Here is an 18,874-nt window from a genome sequence, read left to right as displayed (position 1 = left end):
AGAATTCTACCAGATCTTCAAAGAAGAGTTAATGCCAATACTCTTTAAATTGTTACACACAATAGAAACAGAAGGAACATTACCAAACTCCTTCTATGAGGCTACAATTACTCTGATTCCTAAACCAAACAAAGATGCAATAAAGAAAGAGAACTACAGACCGATCTCCCTCATGAACATTGATGCAAAAATAGTCAATAAAATACTGCCAAACAGACTCCAAGAACACATCAAAACAATTATCCACCATGATCAAGTAGGCTTCATTCCAGGGAAGCAAGGGTGGTTCAAAATACGAAAGTCCGTCAATGTAACACACCATATAAACAAACTCAAAGAAAAAAAAACCCACATGATCATCTCACTAGATGCAGAAAAGACATTTGACAAAATCCAACACCTCTTCATGATAAAGATCTTGGAGCAATCAGGAATACAGGGAACATACCTAAACATAATAAAGGCAATTTACAGCAAGCCAACAGCAAACATCAAATTAAATGGAGAGAAACTCAAAGCGATTCCACTAAAATCAGGAACAAGGCAAGGCTGTCCACTCTCCCCATACTTATTCAATATAGTACTTGAAGTTCTAGCCAGAGCAATAAGACAACATCAGGAGATTAAGGGGATACAAATTGGAAAGGTAGAAGTCAAGCTTTCCCTATTTGCAGATGACATAATAGTATACTTGAGTGACACCAAATATTCAACCAACGAACTGATACAGCTTATAAACATCTTCAGCAACATAGCAGGGTACAAGATCAACTCAAAACAATCAGTAGCCCTCCTATATACCATTGGCAAACAGGCTGAGAAGAAAATCAGAGATACATCACCCTTTACAATATCCACAAATGATACAAAATACCTTGGGGTAACACTAACTAAGCAAGTGAAGGACCTATATGACAAGAACTTTAAGTCCCTGAAAAAAGAAATTGAAGAAGATGTCAGAAAATGGAAAGATCTCCCATGCTCATCGATAGGCAGGATTAACATAGTAAAAATGTCAATTTTACCAAAAGCAATCTACAGATTCAATGCAATCCCCATCAAAATACAATGCAATTCTTCACAGACCTGGAAAGAATAATACTCAACTTCATATGGAAAAACAAAAACCCCAGGATAGCCAAAAGAATCCTGTACAATAAAACAACCTCTGGAGGCATCAAAATCCCTGACCTCAAGCTCTACTATAGAGTTACAGTAATAAAAACAGCTTGGTGCTGGCATAAAAACTGACATGTGGATCAATGGAGTCGAATTGAAGACCCTGACGTTAATCCGCACACCTATGAACATATAATTTTTGACAAAGAAGCCAAAAATGAACAATGGAAAAAATAAAGCATCTTCAACAAATGGTGCTGGCATAACTGGATATCAAGCTGTAGAGGCTGCAAATAGATCCATATCTGTCACTGTGCACAAAACTTAAGTCAAGTGGATCAAAGACTTCAACATAAATCCAGCTACTCTGAACCTGATAGAAGAGAAAGTAGGAAGTAGTCTTGAACGCATTGGCATAGGAGATCACTTCCTAAATATAACACCAGTAGCTCAGACACTGAGAGAAACAATCAATCAATGGGACCTCTTGAAACTGAGAAGCTTTTGTAGAGCAAGGGATACAGTCAACAAGGCAAAGTGACAGCCTACAGAATGGGAAAAGGTCTTCACCAACCCCACATCTGACAGAGGGCTGATATCCAGAATATATAAAGAACTCAAGAAATTAGACATCAAAATGCCCAACATTAAAATTAAGAAATGGGCTATAGAACTAAACAGAGAATTCTCAACAGAGGAAGCTCAAATGGCTGAAAGACATTTAAGGAATTGCTCAACATCCCTAATCATCAGGGAAATGCAAATCAAAACAACTCTGAGATACCACCTTACACCTGTCAGAATGGCTAAGCTCAAAATCACTGAAGACACCTTATGCTGGAGAGGATGTGGAGCTAGGGGAACTCTCCTCCACTGCTGGTGGGAATGCAAGTTTGGACAACCATTTTGGAAATCCATATGGTGCTTTCTCAGAAAACTGGGAGTCAATCTCCCCCAAGACCCAGCTATACCACTCTTGGGCATATACCCAAGGAATGCTCAATTATACCACAAGGGCACTTGCTCAGCTTTGTTCATATCAGCCTTGTTTGTAATAGCCAAAGCCTGGAAACAACCTAGATGCCCTTCAACTGAAGAATGGATACATATAATGTGGTACATATGCACAATGGAATACTACTCAGCAGAGAAAAACAATGACATCATGAGATTTGCAGCTAAATGGATGGATCTAGAAAAAATCATCCTGAGTGAGGTAACCCGGACTCAGAAAGACAAACATGGTATGTACTCACTCCTAGGAGGATACTAGATGTAAAACAAAGATGACTAGACTGCTACTCACAACTCCAGGGAGGCTACCTAGAAAACAGGACCGTAAGAAAGACACAGGGATTGCCCAATGACAGAGAAATAGATGAGATCTACATGAACAACCTGGACGTGAGTGGGGGTAATGAAGGGCAAGGGTCTAGGGAAAGAGAACTTTGGGGAGCGAGAGATCTCAGCTGGATCAAGAACAGAGAGGGAGAGCAAGAAATAAGAGATCATGATGAATGAAGACCACATGAGAACAGGAAGAAGCAAAGTGCTAGAGAGGTCCACAGAAATCCACAAAGATACCCCCACAATAGACTACTGGCAGTGAGTGAGAGAAAGCCCGAACTGACCTACTCTGGTGATAGGATGGCCAAACACGTTAATTGTCGTGCTAGAAATCTCATCCAATGACTGAAGGAACCGGATGCAGAGATCCATGGCCAGGCCCCAGGTGGAGCTCCAGGAGTCCAATTGGCGAGAAAGAGGAGGGTTTGTATGAGCGAGAATTGCTGAGACCAAGGTTGGAAAAAATACAGGGAAAAATAGCCAAACGAATGGAAACACATGAACTATGAACCAATAGCTGAGGAGCCCTCTGGATAAGTGAGACAGTTGATTAACTTGAACTGTTTGGGAGGCACCCAGGCAGTGGGACTGGGACCTGTCCTCAGTGCATGAGCTGGCTGTTTGGAACCTGGGGCTTATACAGAGGCATTTAGCTCAGCCTGGAAGGAGGGGACTGGACCTGCCTGAACTGAAACTACCAGGTTGAACTCAATCCCCAGGGGAGTACTTGCCCTGGATGAGATTGGAATGGGAGGTGGACTGAGGGGAATGGGCGGGGGGGACAGGGTAATCCGGGGCTGATATGTAAAATTAAATTAAATTATCCAATAAAATTTAAAAAACCCACTATTTTACATAATAACATGAAATATGTTTCAACGAAAATTTGAAACTTAATCTTATTTCCTAGGTACTTTCTTTTATATATTACAGGGAAGCGGTGCCCACAATATTTCCAAAATCTAGGTGATAAAATTAACCTTTCCTAGGAACAAATCCCTTCATAGGTTATCCAACCCTAAGTGGTCATGCCATAAAAGTTATTATCAAATGCAAATTACACATGCTGTAAACTTATTGTAATACAGAAAAAGTTTATCCAGTATAATAATGTAAAATTATGAGAGTCAATTTCTCTGTGATTAATGTGCCTTCTGATCCATGCAGGTTCTATACTGAGATTCTCATTTCCATTGTTGCTATGCTGCTTCAAGTTGAAAGATAAACTTAGCTAGGGGTTTCTATTCCTTGTCAGCATGACACACATACACACACCCCCCCCCACACCCCCCCCCACACACATACACACATCACCCAAATGCTATAACCATTTATTTCTTGTTCCCCAATTTCTTATGTTAATATCATAATACAAAACACAGTGTAAGTTTTAAAAATCCCACAATCTTTAAAATTACAACACTTCAAAAGTCCAAGGTCTCTAAAAAACAAAACAAAACAAAAGTCTATTAGTTGGATCTGGTAAAACAAAATAAAAAATTAGGTATTTTCTTATTCCACAAGAAAAGAGCTGGAGCACAGAAATTTTCAGATGGGAAGAATACCAAAATTCATCTTACTAATTCAAATCCTACAGCCCAATGTCCAGCATCTGGTATTCATGTGATCTTCTTTGCTCCAAATGGATGGGGCATTCCTCCTTCTCCAGCTATACCCTGTACAACACATGCAGTGCAGCTCTTCTCATGGTTAGTCTGGTTCCACTCCACATCTGTGCTTCACCTCAGTAGATGGACAATGCATTGCCCTGCCATCTGCAGTATTCTGTGGGACTCTTTCTACCTCCTCTTCCACAGGGTTCTCTAAGTCCTGAGGGAAGGAATTTGTGTGGAGATGTCCTGTTTAGGGTTTAGTGTTCCAAGATCTCTTCCTCTCTGCTTATGCTCTAGCTGAGAGTCTCTGTATTTGTTCCCATCTGCCATAGGAGGAAGCTGCTTTGATGAGGACTGAGAAAGGCATTATCTATGAGTACAGCAGAATATTGTTAGGAGTCATTTTATTGCTATGTTCCTTAAGCAGAACAGTAGTATTTGGTTTTCCCTGTGGACCCTGGCCTATCCAGTCTCAGGTCTTGTTGACACGCAGAGTGCTTGAGTTCCATCTCACATGGAGTGGGCCTTATTCAAGACAGATATTGGTTGGTTTCTCAGACTAGTTTGTTACTACGGCACCATCATATCTTGGATGCAGTCACCATTGTAGCTGGGTTGGTGTTACTTTTCTCTTTGATCATGAGCAGAGTCCCTTCCACTGCCATGAAATCTAGTCCGTATGTGGTGAGGGATTTAAGGAGGCATCAGCTTGACTGATCTATGTTCAATGAGTTGTGATGGTGTCATCTTCAAGAATAGCACCTTCCTGTCATTTTATGGAGAGCAACCAATAGCCTTACAATACCTTGGGTTTTATGGGGTCCAATTGGTCTCATTAGGCCAACAAATTGACTAAATGTAACCCAGCACCAATATTGGAAGCTTCATTTGGTGACAAGAGATATTCATTTGGGGTTCTGTCTTCCTGATTTTTTGTTTTTTTCTTTTTGGCTGTTCCATCTACATCCCTCATATATATATATTAGAGTGCTCTACTGTATTAGACTTGCATAAGATCCCTCACATGGCCCTTAATTTTACCTCTCCCTCCTTATACTTCTTCATAGCCCCCTCTTCTCTCTCCCCCCTCATTTGACCATCCTGTTTCAGACTCTGTCCTTCATCCATCTATAACAATCTATACTATTCCCCTAGGTGGAGATCTGTCCCTCCCACTAAGTCCCTTATTACATCCCTAACCTGGGCAGATACAGATTGTAACTTATTTATCTTTGACTCAACAGCTAACAACCATATATAAGTGAAAACATACCTTATTTGTCTTTCTGTGTCTGGGTTACCTCACTCAGGATAACTTTTTCTAGCTTCATCCATTTACCTACAAATTTCATGGTTTTCTTTTTCCTTTTTAACTGCTTAGTAATAGGGCATCTCTGTAAGTGAACCATATTTTCTTTAGACATTCATGTGTTGAGGGACACCTAGAATGTCTCCAATTTCTGGCTATTATAAATACAGCAGCAATGAACACGGTTGAGCAAGTAAGTGTCTCTGTGGTAGGTGAAGCATCCTTTAGGTTTACACCAAGGGTGGCAGAGCTGGGTCTTGATCGATTCCTAGATTCCCAAGAAACAGCTACACCTATTTCCATAGTGGCTGTACAAGTGTGCATTCCCACCGGCAATGGATGAGGGTTTTCCATACTCCATATCCTGGCCAACATTAGATGTTGTTTATTTTATTAATCTCCTCTCTTCTGCCTCATGTAATGTGAAGTCTCAATAGTTTTGATTTGCATTGCCCTGATGACTAAGGATACTTAACATTTTTTCAAACTGTTTCCCAGACACAAGAATTTCCTCTACTGAAAATTCTCTGTTTTTTCTGTAACTCAAGTTTAATTGTGTCATTCATTTTCCTGATATCCAGGGTTTTTTTTTAGCTCTTTACATATTTTAGATATTAGCCTTCTATTGTATATGTAGTTGATAAAAAATCCCTTTCCCAGCCTTGTGATAGTGGTGTATACCTTAATCCCAGCACTAGTGAGTCAGAGCTCTAGGCGGATCTCTGTGAGTTTGAGGCCAGCCTGGTCTACAGAGCAAGATCCAGGACATGCACCAAAAATACACAGAGAAACCCTGTCTCAAAAAATAAAACAAAAAAATCCTTTATCAATTTTGTAGGCTGCCATTTGGAATAAAACACTATTATTAGCAGAATAGATAATGCTCCCTGGGTGAACACACAAGTGGAGAAACATAATGGATTTCACAGTATTCATTAAAGTTATTTAATAAAAGATCCCTATATAATAATACATTCTTTACATTAATAATTTAATGAATATACTTCATTGTATTTTTACTTATTCTTTGAGAATTGCATAGACTGCATTTTGATCATATTCACCCCCCCAACTCCAAGTAATGCACCTCAAATCTGCCCCCACTTCTGTGATGCCCAACTTTGTATCTTTATTATTAAATTATGTTTTAATAACTCCAGTAGCAGACTCTTGAAGAAAGTTGACTCTCCTTCTCCCAGAAGCCATTGTTCATCTGTAGGTCATCAGTCAGGAGTAGGGGTTCAAGTACCCTTCCCACTCTATGCTTGAAAGTTGACTGGCTTGATGGTGTATAAGTGACCACAGGTGCTGTGGGTCATGAGTGCAGTGGTCCTGTCATGGCCAGAAGACTCTGTTTGCTCTAGTCTTCCATGACCTCTGGCTCCTACAATCTTTCTGCCTCATCTTTCATGACGGTCTTTGAGCCTTGTGGAAAGGGTATGATACAGATGTCCCATTAAATACGGCTGAAATCAGTGAAATAAACAGAAAAATATAAAGATACAGTGAAACAAAGAGTCCATTCTTTGAAAACACTATCAAAATGGGCATACCTTTAGCCAAATTAACCAATAGGAAGAGGAGGATGAAAATAATAAAACACAGGAAGATAAAGGAGACATGGAGGGGGATTCAGTCCTTAAGAATATTCATTCTACCAAATTGGAAAACACATTTTAAAACATTGATGAATTTCTAGATGTCTGTGATCCTCCAAAGGTTTATCAAGATAACATGAATAATTTAAATAGTCCCTTACTAATTAATGATTTGGAAACAGTAATTAAAAATTGCCTAACTAAAAGAAGACTATTGCAGGACAAAATCAGTGTGGAATTTGACCAGACATTTAAAGTACAACTTAAACTCCTCAAATTATCCAATAAAATATAAAATGAAGGATCTCTTCCAAATTCTTCTTTATGCCAGGAACACACTGATGTTGAGAGAGGGAGACAGATAGAAACATAGATAGGTAAGAATGTAAATAAATAGATAGGTAGAATGATAGATAGATAGATAGATAGATAGATAGATAGATAGATAGATAATGGATAGATAGATGGATGGGTAGATAGAATTACAGGACAATTATGATGATGAACATATACACACAAATTCTCAATAGAATACTTGCAAATCAAGTTCAGGATCACATCAAAGAATATTCACCCACCATGATCAAATCATCTTCACCCCAGACCTGCAAGGATAATTCAACTGACATAAATCAACATATTTATTCCACCACATAAAAGGAATAAAAGACAGAAACTACATGACCATCAGAGTATTAAATAAAGGGGCCTTTGTAGAAGTCCAACCTCCATTCATGATGAAAGTCCTGGAGAACCAAGGTATATAGAGGATATATTTCAACATAACAAAGTCATTGTACAACAAGCCCATGGTAACATCATGCTAAATAGAAAAAAAAACTCAAAACAATTTCAAAAAATTCAGGAACAAGAAATGGTTATTCTCTCTTTCCAACCCTATTCAATACAGTACTTGAACTCTTAGCTAGAGCAATAAGACAACTGAGATAGATAAAGAGGATACCAATGGAAAAGAGGCAATTCAAAATGTCCTTATTGCAGATGATGTGAATCTAAACAAATAAAACTAATAATTTACTAGAAATCCCTTAAGGCTGATAAATACATTCATAAAAGTGGAAGAATGCAAAATACTCAGTGGCCTTCCTTTACACCAATGACAAACAAACTGAGAAAGAAATCAGGGAAACAATTCCACTCACAATAGGCTTAAAACACATTAGACATTTGGATTAGCATACTTTTAAAGACACTAATAATAAAACAGCTATGGAGTACCCAAGGAAAATCTAAATATATTCAAGACCCTTAGAGCTGATGATCTGAGAGACCTTCAAGACTGAAATGAATGGGGGGTTTTAAAACTTGGTGGATAAGTAGGTAATAGAAAAGGTCAATTTTGCTAAATTGATAATACTAATTCAATAAATCTTGAATTAGAAAATGTGAGTACAAAAAAATCACTATTTTCTTTGGAACTTCATAATCTAACAATAACTTCACTATTAAGGGCAAAGGATAACTTATAAAGCAGAAAGTGCAGGAACATCCAGAGGTACTTTTTAAGAGGAAAAAGTAGGGGAGCATGCGAGAAATACATCATATAATGAGAAAAAAATTAAAAAAATATTTTATAGAGTTATGTAAGCAGTGGGTGAGATTGGTAGACTGGATATGGTACCAGATGCAGTGTCCCCAAACTTTGTAATTGGTGAAAGAAGAGGCTACAGGTCGCAATGAAAAGGATGGGCCAACAGAGCATGCCCTGAGGATATGTCAAATGTTCTAGTTAGCTTTCTGAAGCTCTAATAAATATCCAAAAGCCAATCTGCTAAAGTAAAGGGTTTATTCACCTCACAGGTTACAGTCCATCATCAAGGGAAGCCAAGGCATGATCCCAAAGCAGGGGCTTGAAACCACAGAGAATGCTGTTTACTGCTCTGCTCAGCTACCTTTCCTCTATGGCACAGGTTCACATACCGGGGATGCTGCTACCCACAGAGGACTAAGCCCTGCTCCATCAATTAGCAATCAAGAAAATGCCCAAGAAGCATGCCTGCAAGCTAGTCTGAAGAAGTCAAATCCTCAACTACGTGTCAAGTACACAGCCAAGATTAGCCATCACAGCAAGCCATAAAGGGGAAAACATTAACTTCAGCCTACTGCAAAGAAAATTGACCCTCTATGAATAGAATTCTATGCCCAAAGTGAAATTTTGTTGTGTGAAGAATAATTACAAAGAATTTATGTTGGAATATGTAACTCTCTTTAAAATGAGTGACAATCACACAAGCCACAAAGGAAAAGTTGGTAAATTTGACTATTGAAGTCCCTTCTGGAGGCTGCAGGGTAGACATGGGGAGTAGCTGATGGTTGACAGCACCTTTGACCATCCTTGCAGTGTTTTGGTGGAGGAGTTTCCATCAGAAGCCCTATTCCTTATAAGCTTATGTTCTAAAGAAGTGGATGAGGCCCCTTCTGCTTGATGATTTGTGGAAGGCTGTATCCCATTTTCAGAGCCATAGATGTTGAAAACTTCTAAAGCAGCACCAGGCACAAAGCCAGTATTCTTGGTGGCACACACTGTAGTGCCAATGCTCATCATGCTAGTGTCAGTGGTGAGCTCTGTAACATGATTTAACTCTGGGGTATGATTGGTTTCCTGTTGCTGCTGTCTCCAAATCCTGCCTCTTTGACCACCAGAGAGACTTCAAATTTTAATAAATTGTTTTTTCTTAGAAAACAATAGGAGGTTACTAGCTGTTGTTTACAATGAAGACCCCACAGATGTCTTCCCAGGGTTCTCCTTTCTTCAGTAGGAGTTTTTCCTTTTTCAGAATGCATGGAGTAAGCAAGATGTGGCCTGGCAGAGTTCAAGTCCAAATTCACAGGCTCCTTCTGACAGCCCACTCTTTCTGATAGGTCCAGTGTGTTTGCTTTCTTCCTATTTCCTTAAGGAAGGAGTACTCATTTGCTGCCTCTTGGACCCTTTTCCAAAACAGTTCTATCAAACATAACATAATTATTTGGTTCCAAATCTTCAGTTATAGAGATAGACCGGATTCTTTTGTAACTGGTTTTCTAGCTAATCCCTCCTACCCAAGAAACCACAGACTGGCATTTCATTCTATTTTAGCCATCCATGGTCTTAAAAAGGCCACTGAACATCATCATGACATGAGATCTACAGGTGTTTGAGATGTGATGTTTGATCATCATCACTCCTTCCTTTCACTCTCTAAGTCATTTGCTCATGAGTATCAGTGAACAGGAGAATATACCTGTGATGGCTATACTTGGTTGTCAATGTGACTACATCTATGGTCAACTAACACCCAGAAAATAGAGGGCAAAGCTGTGGGCCATTTCTGCTTCATTTGAAGGAGGTAGATCTGTTTCTAGTTAGATCTTAGAGGTAGGAAGTCACACCTTTAATTCAGATCTTTAATTGAGATATAATCTGGACCATGCTTTCTGCTGGAAGCCTATAGAAGGAACTGGAAGAAGGAAGCCTTTCCTCTTTCTCTGCTTCCTCCACCTTCTTAGCACATCTATTCCTTCACTCTCATTAGAGCATGCATTTTGAGATTACAGCATAGACTGCAGACAGCTGAGACATTCAGACTTGTAGACTGAGCAACTACTGGATTCTTGGACTTTCCATTTATAGCCAGCCATTGTTGGATTAGCCAGAGTATACCCTGTAAGTCATTATAACAAATCCCTTTTCAATATATAGAGAGATTCATTTTATAACTTCTCTAAAGAGCCCTGACAAATACACCAGGCATGTAGAGAGGACATTCTAGAACAGTTTGTGTCTCATAAGAGTCTCAGTTCACTTACAAATTCCCAATGGCCACCTTCCCTTAACCTTACCCTTCTCTAGGTGCTTGTTTACTTCAGGGGACTCAACTCTCCTCCTCCACATCTACGTGACCAATTTCTTGTAATGCTTTATTTCTCATATTATTGTGTATGGATATTAGAATGGGATTGGAGTCCATTTTTAGGTTTCCTAGTGGCTTTACCCAGCAGGTCTTCATAGAGAGGATGATTGGACCACTGGCCTGAGTGCAGGTGTCTGAGATAGTCGGCACTTGACTGTGCTGGGGGGTGGTCTTTTGCTCTACCCCTTAGGTTTCCTTTAAATACCCTAGGGCAGAGACAGCCAGGCCCTTTGGAGGTTATCCTGTAGTTTCTGTCTGTTTCTCCCACCTCTAAACTTCTAAGTAATATTTCCAGCTGCTCCTACTCAAGCGTATTCTGAGGAAATGTGGGGGTAATGAGTAGCCTCCCCATAGGATGGGAAGGGCCAACTATTGTCAGTGTTTATAAATGAGCTTTCAACTCCTCATGGGTGAAGTAGTGAAAAGATTCTAATGAAGCAGAGAGAAATCTCTAGCTTTGGAAGGAGGAGGAGCTGAATGACTTCCCCTGTGTCACAGCAGAGACTCCTGGAAAAAAAGCTCAGCTTCTGGTCATTTGAGGAAGAATCAGCGAGAAAGCAATGGCTGTGTCCCATGACATCAGCAGTCTCTTCTCTGGAATTCTACTGTATCCTGGGGTGCTCTTGGAATACCCTATGATGTCACTAGTGTTGTAGCAACACCCCGTGAGCTTAGGACATTAGTTCAGTGCTATAAGGTTCACCTACAGAGATGTGGTCAAGACTGAGACGTCTAGTTGAGAGAGAGAGAATACACAGCGTGGAGAGACCAGAGAAAGGAAGAAAGAAGCAGGCCCTAGGTCTCCCTGGAAATCATGGAGGAATCTCTGGTGCTGGGGAAGACACAGTGAGTCCAGTAGGGCTGGGCAGCTTTCTGGATGTGATGGTCTTGAGCTTTTCAGAGCTAGGGCTCAAGAGCTGGGAACTTGTGGGAAGGAATAGGCCTATCCTGCTCTGGGTTCCTAAAGAGCAGACCCAGATCAAGGATCCATGACGGTTAGTTTGGCAGATTCAGGAATTGACAAGGCTTTAGCTGCTTTGCTGGGTACCATCTGCTTTCACTCTGAGTGGGGAGGAGGTAAAGAGAAAGTAATGAGATTTCTGTACCATAACTGTGTTCCCTCCTCCACACACTGGAGTTCTTTAGTTGTGTGCCAATAATAATAGGGAAAGGAGAGTACTCTGGCAATCCTGAGGTTCTCATACTTGACATCACAGCCGCCAGCAGGGCAGGATCCACCAAGTGCTGCTGTCTTCAAATGACCCCTGAGGTTTCTGGGTACCAACTGTTGATGGCACACAGGTCTGCAGTTCAGCCTGAGAGCTGTTAGATTCAGTGGACCTGGACGGATACTGTCCCCATTCTGCCAGCTCTGGGTGTCTTGGACTATCATTAAGGACTGCTTTGTGAACTGATGACCATGTTCTGCCCCTTCATGGCTTCCCCATTAACATGAGAGTCTGAAACCTAGAGCAAGTGAGGTGGGCATCCATACACTACTTGAGTGTGACAGTAGCAATTTTCTCCTGGTTTTTCAAAGCAGTTGGCTGAGGGCTCTAAAGCTACAGTGCATTCTCTGTAGCTGTGAATAAGCCTTAGGAGGATGTCCCCTGGGTCACATTGTCTAGGGAGACAGAGGAAACCTGCTGACTTCTGAGACATCCACCTCCCTATAGAGAGATGGGAGAACTGACATCCACAGTGGGGGTGACTCAAGTCTGGTCTTTGAGAAACAGCTAGGACAAAGACTCATCTGTCAGTTACTTCCTGAGCATCCTTCAGTGTGTCAGGTTTGACTGAGATGAGGTAGTGTACAGGGCAGGTACTGTGCTTTGACTTCTAGACTTCAAAATTACTGAGATACTTAACTTTGTCTAACTTGGATGTCAGGGTGATATAACAACTGAATGGACATAGTTTACCCCACATCAATCATTTGTTCTTGGGTCCACCAAGTACACTTCTGCATCCACAGTCCAGTCTCCTGAAGAATTTGCAATCCAGGCTGAACATGGTGCTAGCTCCCCATTTCAGGACTGCCAGGGTATTCACAAGTGTGAAGACGGCTCTAGGAAAGATCTCGGGCAAAGGACCCCTCATATGTTTCTTGTGTCCTTTGCCTGCCCTTCACATGCTCCGATGAGTATTCTTTAAGCTGACTGTGCCCCCCTTTCCTTCCTAAGGTCATGTGATTTGTCACAGGTGGCTCCAGATGAAGGACTTATTAGTCTTTGTGTAGCACTTGGTGGTGCAACATAGCAGTTACACACTAAATACTGTCCCCATGACTGTGATACATTTGTCCTTCCATAGCTTTGTCTGGCCTCTCACTAGTCATTCATGTTTCCTCACAGTTGAGTGGAGGAATGGACCATCACTCTTCCTGGGAGTGTTTGCTCTTGTGTCCCAGGGCTCACCTAGAGAGTCCCAGTTCTTATCATCCAGCCTGACATGTCACTAGTTGATCACATATTTGCTAATATCATGTTGGCTAGAATTTATTGTGCTGATGATTCAGGGAAATTTTTCTCATTAACTAAGGGACATTTCTTTGTTCTGACAGGACACCCACAACCTCCCACCATATTCACATACTAAAACAGCCTTGTGGATCCTCCACAATGTTCTTGTTGACATCAGGGGATCGTTCTTTCCTTCCCACCATTCTGACTTAATTCTCTAGCAATCTTTATTTCTCATGTCATTGATTAGAGATCTCAAGAAGGGGACAGTCATTGCCTGGTATGTGTTTTGAAGTGAGTCTTCAACTTCCCATACATGAAGTAGTGAAAATATTTAGTGAATCAGAAAGAGATCTCTGGCTTTGTAAGGAGGAGGTGCTGAAGTTCTTTCCTAGTGTTTCTGAGAAGGCCCCTGGGAATGACAACATGATTTTTGGTGAACTGAAGAAGAGCTAGTTAGTGGATAAGTGAGGGCTGCTGGAGGTGACCCTAATCGTCCTTGCTATGGAGATGCTGTTCTATCCTGGAGAATCCTTGGTAATGTGTGATGTCACCAGTGTTGTGGCAACACTAATGTCTGTGGGTTATTCCTTCAGTTCCCATAGACATGTTGGCAAGACTGAGCAGGCTGCTTGGGAGAGAGAATGGAGAACATGGAGAAACCAGAGAGAGGCAGAAGGAATATGGCCTTTGGTCTCAGTGTAATACCTGGAGAAATAGATGGTTCTGGGGAAGGCACAATGAGTCCTGAGCAGGGGACAAGAAGCTTCCTGGAGGAGGAGAACTTGAGCTGGGATATCTAATAGGGTAGCTCAGCAGCTGGGAGTTTCTGGGTAGTAATGGGCCAGTCCAGCTTCTCTGGCTTTCTAAAGAGCAGACCCAGAGTCAAGAGTTTCTGAAGGTTAGTTTAGGAGAGCCATGAATTGTTCATGCTGCAGCTGCTTTTCTGGGAATTCCTTCAATTCATTCTGAGTGAGAAAGAGGATTGGGAGAAACAGATGGACCCCTGAGCTGTCCCTCTCTGGGTAGGGTTTTGGTGCACTTCATCCTAGTGAATTACTTCAGTTTCCATGGAAATCTGATGCCAATAGGAAGGGAGGGAAACCCCCTTTGTCCACACAGCAGATATACAGATGCTTTGGTCCTGGACACATGTGATCAGGACTTGGTCCTAGGACTAGGGACAACAGGACTTACTTGCATCAATTCAGATAAGACCTGACACTGTCCTCCAATTCTACTTGGCTGGGCTAGCCTATGACTTCCAGGACCAGTGTGGGCTGCACTAGGGTGTGAGGCACATGATTAATCACAGTGGTTGATTATAGCATGAATCTCAGTAGTTCTTATTAATAAAATCAAACCTGAGGCCAGTTCTTGGGGTGAAATGCTGGAAGGTCAGAGAGACAGAACAAGCCACAGCTAGCCTCAACTGGCCAACTTCTCAGCTGATCTTGTTTCCTCAGACTGGAAGCCTCTGTGTCCTCATATCCGAATGGCTCTGAACTGTGCTGCTAGGAGCCTGAAAGATTAACCAGTCAAATGCTTCTAGTTTCTGGTCCTCGCGCCTTATATACTTTTCTGCTTTCTACCACCACTCCCTGGGATTAAAGGCGTGTGTCACCATGCCTGGCCGTTTCCAATGTGGCCTTGAACTCACAGAGATCCAGAGGGATTTCTACCTCTTGATTGCCAGGACTAAAGGTGTGAGTGCCACCATTTTCTAGTCTTTGTATCTAGTGGCTGTTCTGCCTGTGACTCCAGATAAGTTTATTAGGGTGTACAATATTTTGGGGAACACAATACCACCACAGTTGAGGACAGAGACAGAGCTCAGGGGCCCCAGGTTGAGGATAGCTGCCCTGCTGTTCCGAAGCTTCACTGGGTTCCTAGAATTTTCTCTTCTTTAGACTTCTTCTTGGGACTCAGCATGGACTCTCCTGGTCCTATGCCATTCAAGAATACAAGTTAACTTGTCTTTATCTACCTGCAGGGACTACTGGGGAGGCACCATCCCAACTCTCCACCTTCACTGAGCAGGAGCAGGAGCAGGAAATGAAAAAACTAGAGAAACTCACCATTCGGTTACATGACATGGAATGTGAGAGAAATGAGCTGCCTGGAATCCTGGCCAATTACACAAACAAGGATTTGAACAACAGGTAGTCATTATGCCCAGTTCTCTGCTGGCCATCATGACACCACAGTATCCAGCCCAGGTTTCCTGAGGAACAGGAGGCTGAAACTCCAGGGTGTCCTGCTGCCTAAACTAAGTTTCATGAGTTTTTTTTGAGATGCAGAACTTGTATTCTGGGTAGGAGTGAGATGGGGACACAGGCTGTTCTGCTTCCTCCAAATGAACACCAGAGCCTGTGGCCTGAACCACAGTCTGGGGATAGGGACAGCAGTGTGTGAGCTCTCAACATGCATTTCAAGATGCCTTGACAGGTGTTGGCTTGTGGGAGATACTAGGTGCTGTGAGTTTGTGGTGAGTCTTTGTACTTGACCAGCAGATGAGTGCATACTGAAAACTCCTGGCAGCAGCTGCTGGAGGGACCTGGTCCATTCATCCATCTCAGGGTGTGGCTGGAATGCCTGGAGCTCATCAGTGCTCCTTTCTGGTGTGCTTATACTCTGTGACAATGTTGCATCCCAACATTTCTTGGGCATCCTGATTTCATGTGGGGTGTGTGTGTGTGTTCCTTAGAGTCTAGGGATGTGACAGGGTCTGACGACTTAACATAGTTCCAGGTGATGGTACTGCTGAAGCAAGGGAACCCCACTTTGAACAACACACCTCCTGGTCACTGTGCTCACCTTGGTAGAACATTAGAATCACCTGTGCACTTTATAAAACCATCCTGAAGTTGGGGCTCCTCCCTGGACATACTGATTGTGTGCTCTGGGTCTCTGTGTAGCTATAGGCACCCAGAATGAGAGTCCCTGTTCTAGAGACAGGAGAAATGTTATCATAGGTTTCTTGTGTGTCCAGATAGGTGGCACAGATTCCTGGGACTTCTTAGAGCGCTTATCTATAGCTCCCAGCCCACTGAGGGTGCTCATGCAGCTCTGGCTTCCTCCCCTTAAACCTTCTGGCTTTTATGTTCTGAGCACAGGATAGGATGTTTAATAAGCACCAGGAGATTCCATTGTTTAAATCCAGGCTGTGGCATCCACTGGGCTGGAGTAGTCCTTGACACAACCTCATTCATATTGTCCTTGTGGCTTGAGTTCATGGGGTTCTTTTCTCCTGGGTCCATGCCCTACCACAGGGTGAATTTTGAGCTTGAGATGCTTGAAATGGAACACAAGCAGGTGATGTCATACCTCCAGAAATTACCCATGGAGATTAGTGATTCCTTGGACAAGTGCAAGGGGCTGATTGAGGAGACTGAATACTTTAGGTAAGTGCCCAATAGCTTGGGAGGGACTGTTTCTGCCCTTCTTTGTCCTTGACCCAATGTGAGGCTCTGGTTCTAGCCTGTCTGTCTCTGAGTCAGTTGCCTGCCTTTGGACCTTTGATTTGTGCCTCTTGGACTCAGTTTTGCTAAGTGTGAAAAAACACTGAGGACTCCCATCATAGTCCAACCAAACTCAGGAGCCCTTAACAGAAAAATGATTTGCAGCATAAGAGGATGTCTGGCAGCCCAGGTCCTCTGGGCCCTGGCATGGGCTCCAGTAATCTGGTTTGCTTGGGATCTGTAGACAGAATTTATACCTGTTAGGACTTTTGCCCACCTCAGAGCGTATTTGTCCTCTACCTGCTGATGCTTTCCCAAGGTTTGAACAGTCAAGAACAGGTGTGGGCTGCACCCTGTTCTTAGAGGCACAGGATCCCTTTTGGTACCAGGATTTTCAGTAGTTTGAATCTGTGTGGAATTTGGTTTTTCTCTGGATTTGGCCTGCATTTGAGTGATGCTGGCTTGGCTACTGAGAGCTCCATTCATGTACTGTCTGCAGGCCTCCAACTTTTCATGGAAGTAGGGAAGGCAAATGGAGGCTTGCTTTGGCTCACCATGTTTTGGTGATTGTTTAGTTACCTTAATGGCCGGGTCCTACGAGAGTGTTCTCAGCTAAAGAAGAATGTACATGTATTGAGACTCCAGAACATACAGCTGTGGAAGGAGCAGATTGAACTGCAAAAGACCTGTGAGGAGGTGAAGAAGCTCTTGAAGGAGGCCCATGAGAAGATCTGTGACCCCTGTGCTGAGCAGCAGCAGGTAGGCTGAGGCACTAGGGGCAGGCTGCCCAACTGTCCAACCATAGACATAGAGACTCCCATATAACCATCCACCCACCCATCCAGAATCCCAACTCCATACCATTAAAATTGTTCATTTCTGTGATCATTTACAAGTCTTCCTGTAGAGTAAGCCTCTTACTAGATACTGGATGACTGGCAAACAAACGCTCCTGCTCTGCTGGAAGCTGCAGTACATTCAGAGAGATGGGTCAGTCACATATCACACACCTACATGTCATTATATTAGGAATCTGTTATGCAGGGAGATACTTGGAGAGTACCACAGAACTCTCATTGATTAGGTCAGTGGCCTGTGTCTCATTTACATTCCGGGGTCATGTGAGATCATAAGTAGGTAGCAGTTTGCAAGGACTAGAGCCCTAGGCCAATGCCAAGTGAATGTTTTTCATTATCAACCTTTAGGGTGGCATGTGGTCTTCTCCTTTCTTCCTGCATCCCAATGTGGTCTCTTCGCTTAGCTTAACTCTTGGATCATGCTGTCAGAAGCCTGAGTATCAGCTTGTCAGCTCTGTTTTCTTTGGGTGGTGCTGAACAGTTCTCCCATCCTGGAGTTTCCAGTCTGGAGCTGACTGAATGACCATAGATGTAGCATGACTTTGACAGCCTGAGGTTTGGGGTGACAGATTTGAGGCTTCAAGAGAACATTTTCTCCAATCATCTCAACATAGTTTGATTAAGCTTTGTGCTCTCTCCTAGGCATTTTTAGTCCCCAAGGGAAGGATAGCTGTTTGCAGGGCTCTGTGAAAGATCTCATGTGCATAATCTAAACTCAACTGTTCACTCCATAAGATGTCCTCTTCTTTTTTCTGCTCTCTTTTGATTTCTGTGGTCTGTGTGATCTATGCAGGCATGTGTAAATGTATACACTTGTGGGTGTGTTTAGAGAATACATAATGAAATCCCATGTTGTCATCTGTTGCTTACTCTCTTGGTACCTTGAACCAAGGTCATTCACTGAACCTGCAATTTTCTGTTTGGGCTAATCTGGCTGATCAGCACTCTTTGGGTCTCCTGTCCCCAAAGGGACCATCTGTCTTGTTTTGTCTCATCTAATTGTCACAAGTTTCAATTGCTCAAAAAGAAAAAGGAGGGAGGAGATTTCTCTTGTGTTTATACATTTTTATTGCCTTGGTATACATGTGGTTTTTAATAAATAACAAAAATCAAACAATACAGCTATTTTAAAAATAAAAACTAGACTTCTTCCCTTTCACTACACTGTGCTAATACCACAGGAAATGCCTTGTTTGT

At 42.2% G+C, this 18,874-nt stretch overlaps 1 protein-coding gene across 1 annotated transcript in view; it reads left to right on the top strand.

The window, feature by feature from the left end:
* LOC128106966 (RB1-inducible coiled-coil protein 1-like) overlaps window positions 1-18,874 on the top strand; it is a 129,439-nt gene that overhangs the window by 55,135 nt on the left and 55,430 nt on the right. Inside the window, exons 12-13 of the mRNA XM_052732333.1 lie at window positions 16,632-16,763; window positions 17,396-17,579. Of these exons, the coding sequence (XP_052588293.1) occupies window positions 16,632-16,763; window positions 17,396-17,579 (316 nt within the window). The remainder of the gene's footprint in view (window positions 1-16,631; window positions 16,764-17,395; window positions 17,580-18,874) is intronic.

The sequence above is a fragment of the Peromyscus californicus genome, unplaced genomic scaffold, assembly GCF_007827085.1.
Source record: "Peromyscus californicus insignis strain IS unplaced genomic scaffold, ASM782708v3 Scaffold_12__1_contigs__length_115047231, whole genome shotgun sequence".
NCBI lineage: Eukaryota > Metazoa > Chordata > Mammalia > Rodentia > Cricetidae > Peromyscus > Peromyscus californicus.
The sequence above is the reverse complement of the archived record's forward strand: the minus strand, read 5'-3'. Positions and strand labels throughout refer to the sequence as shown.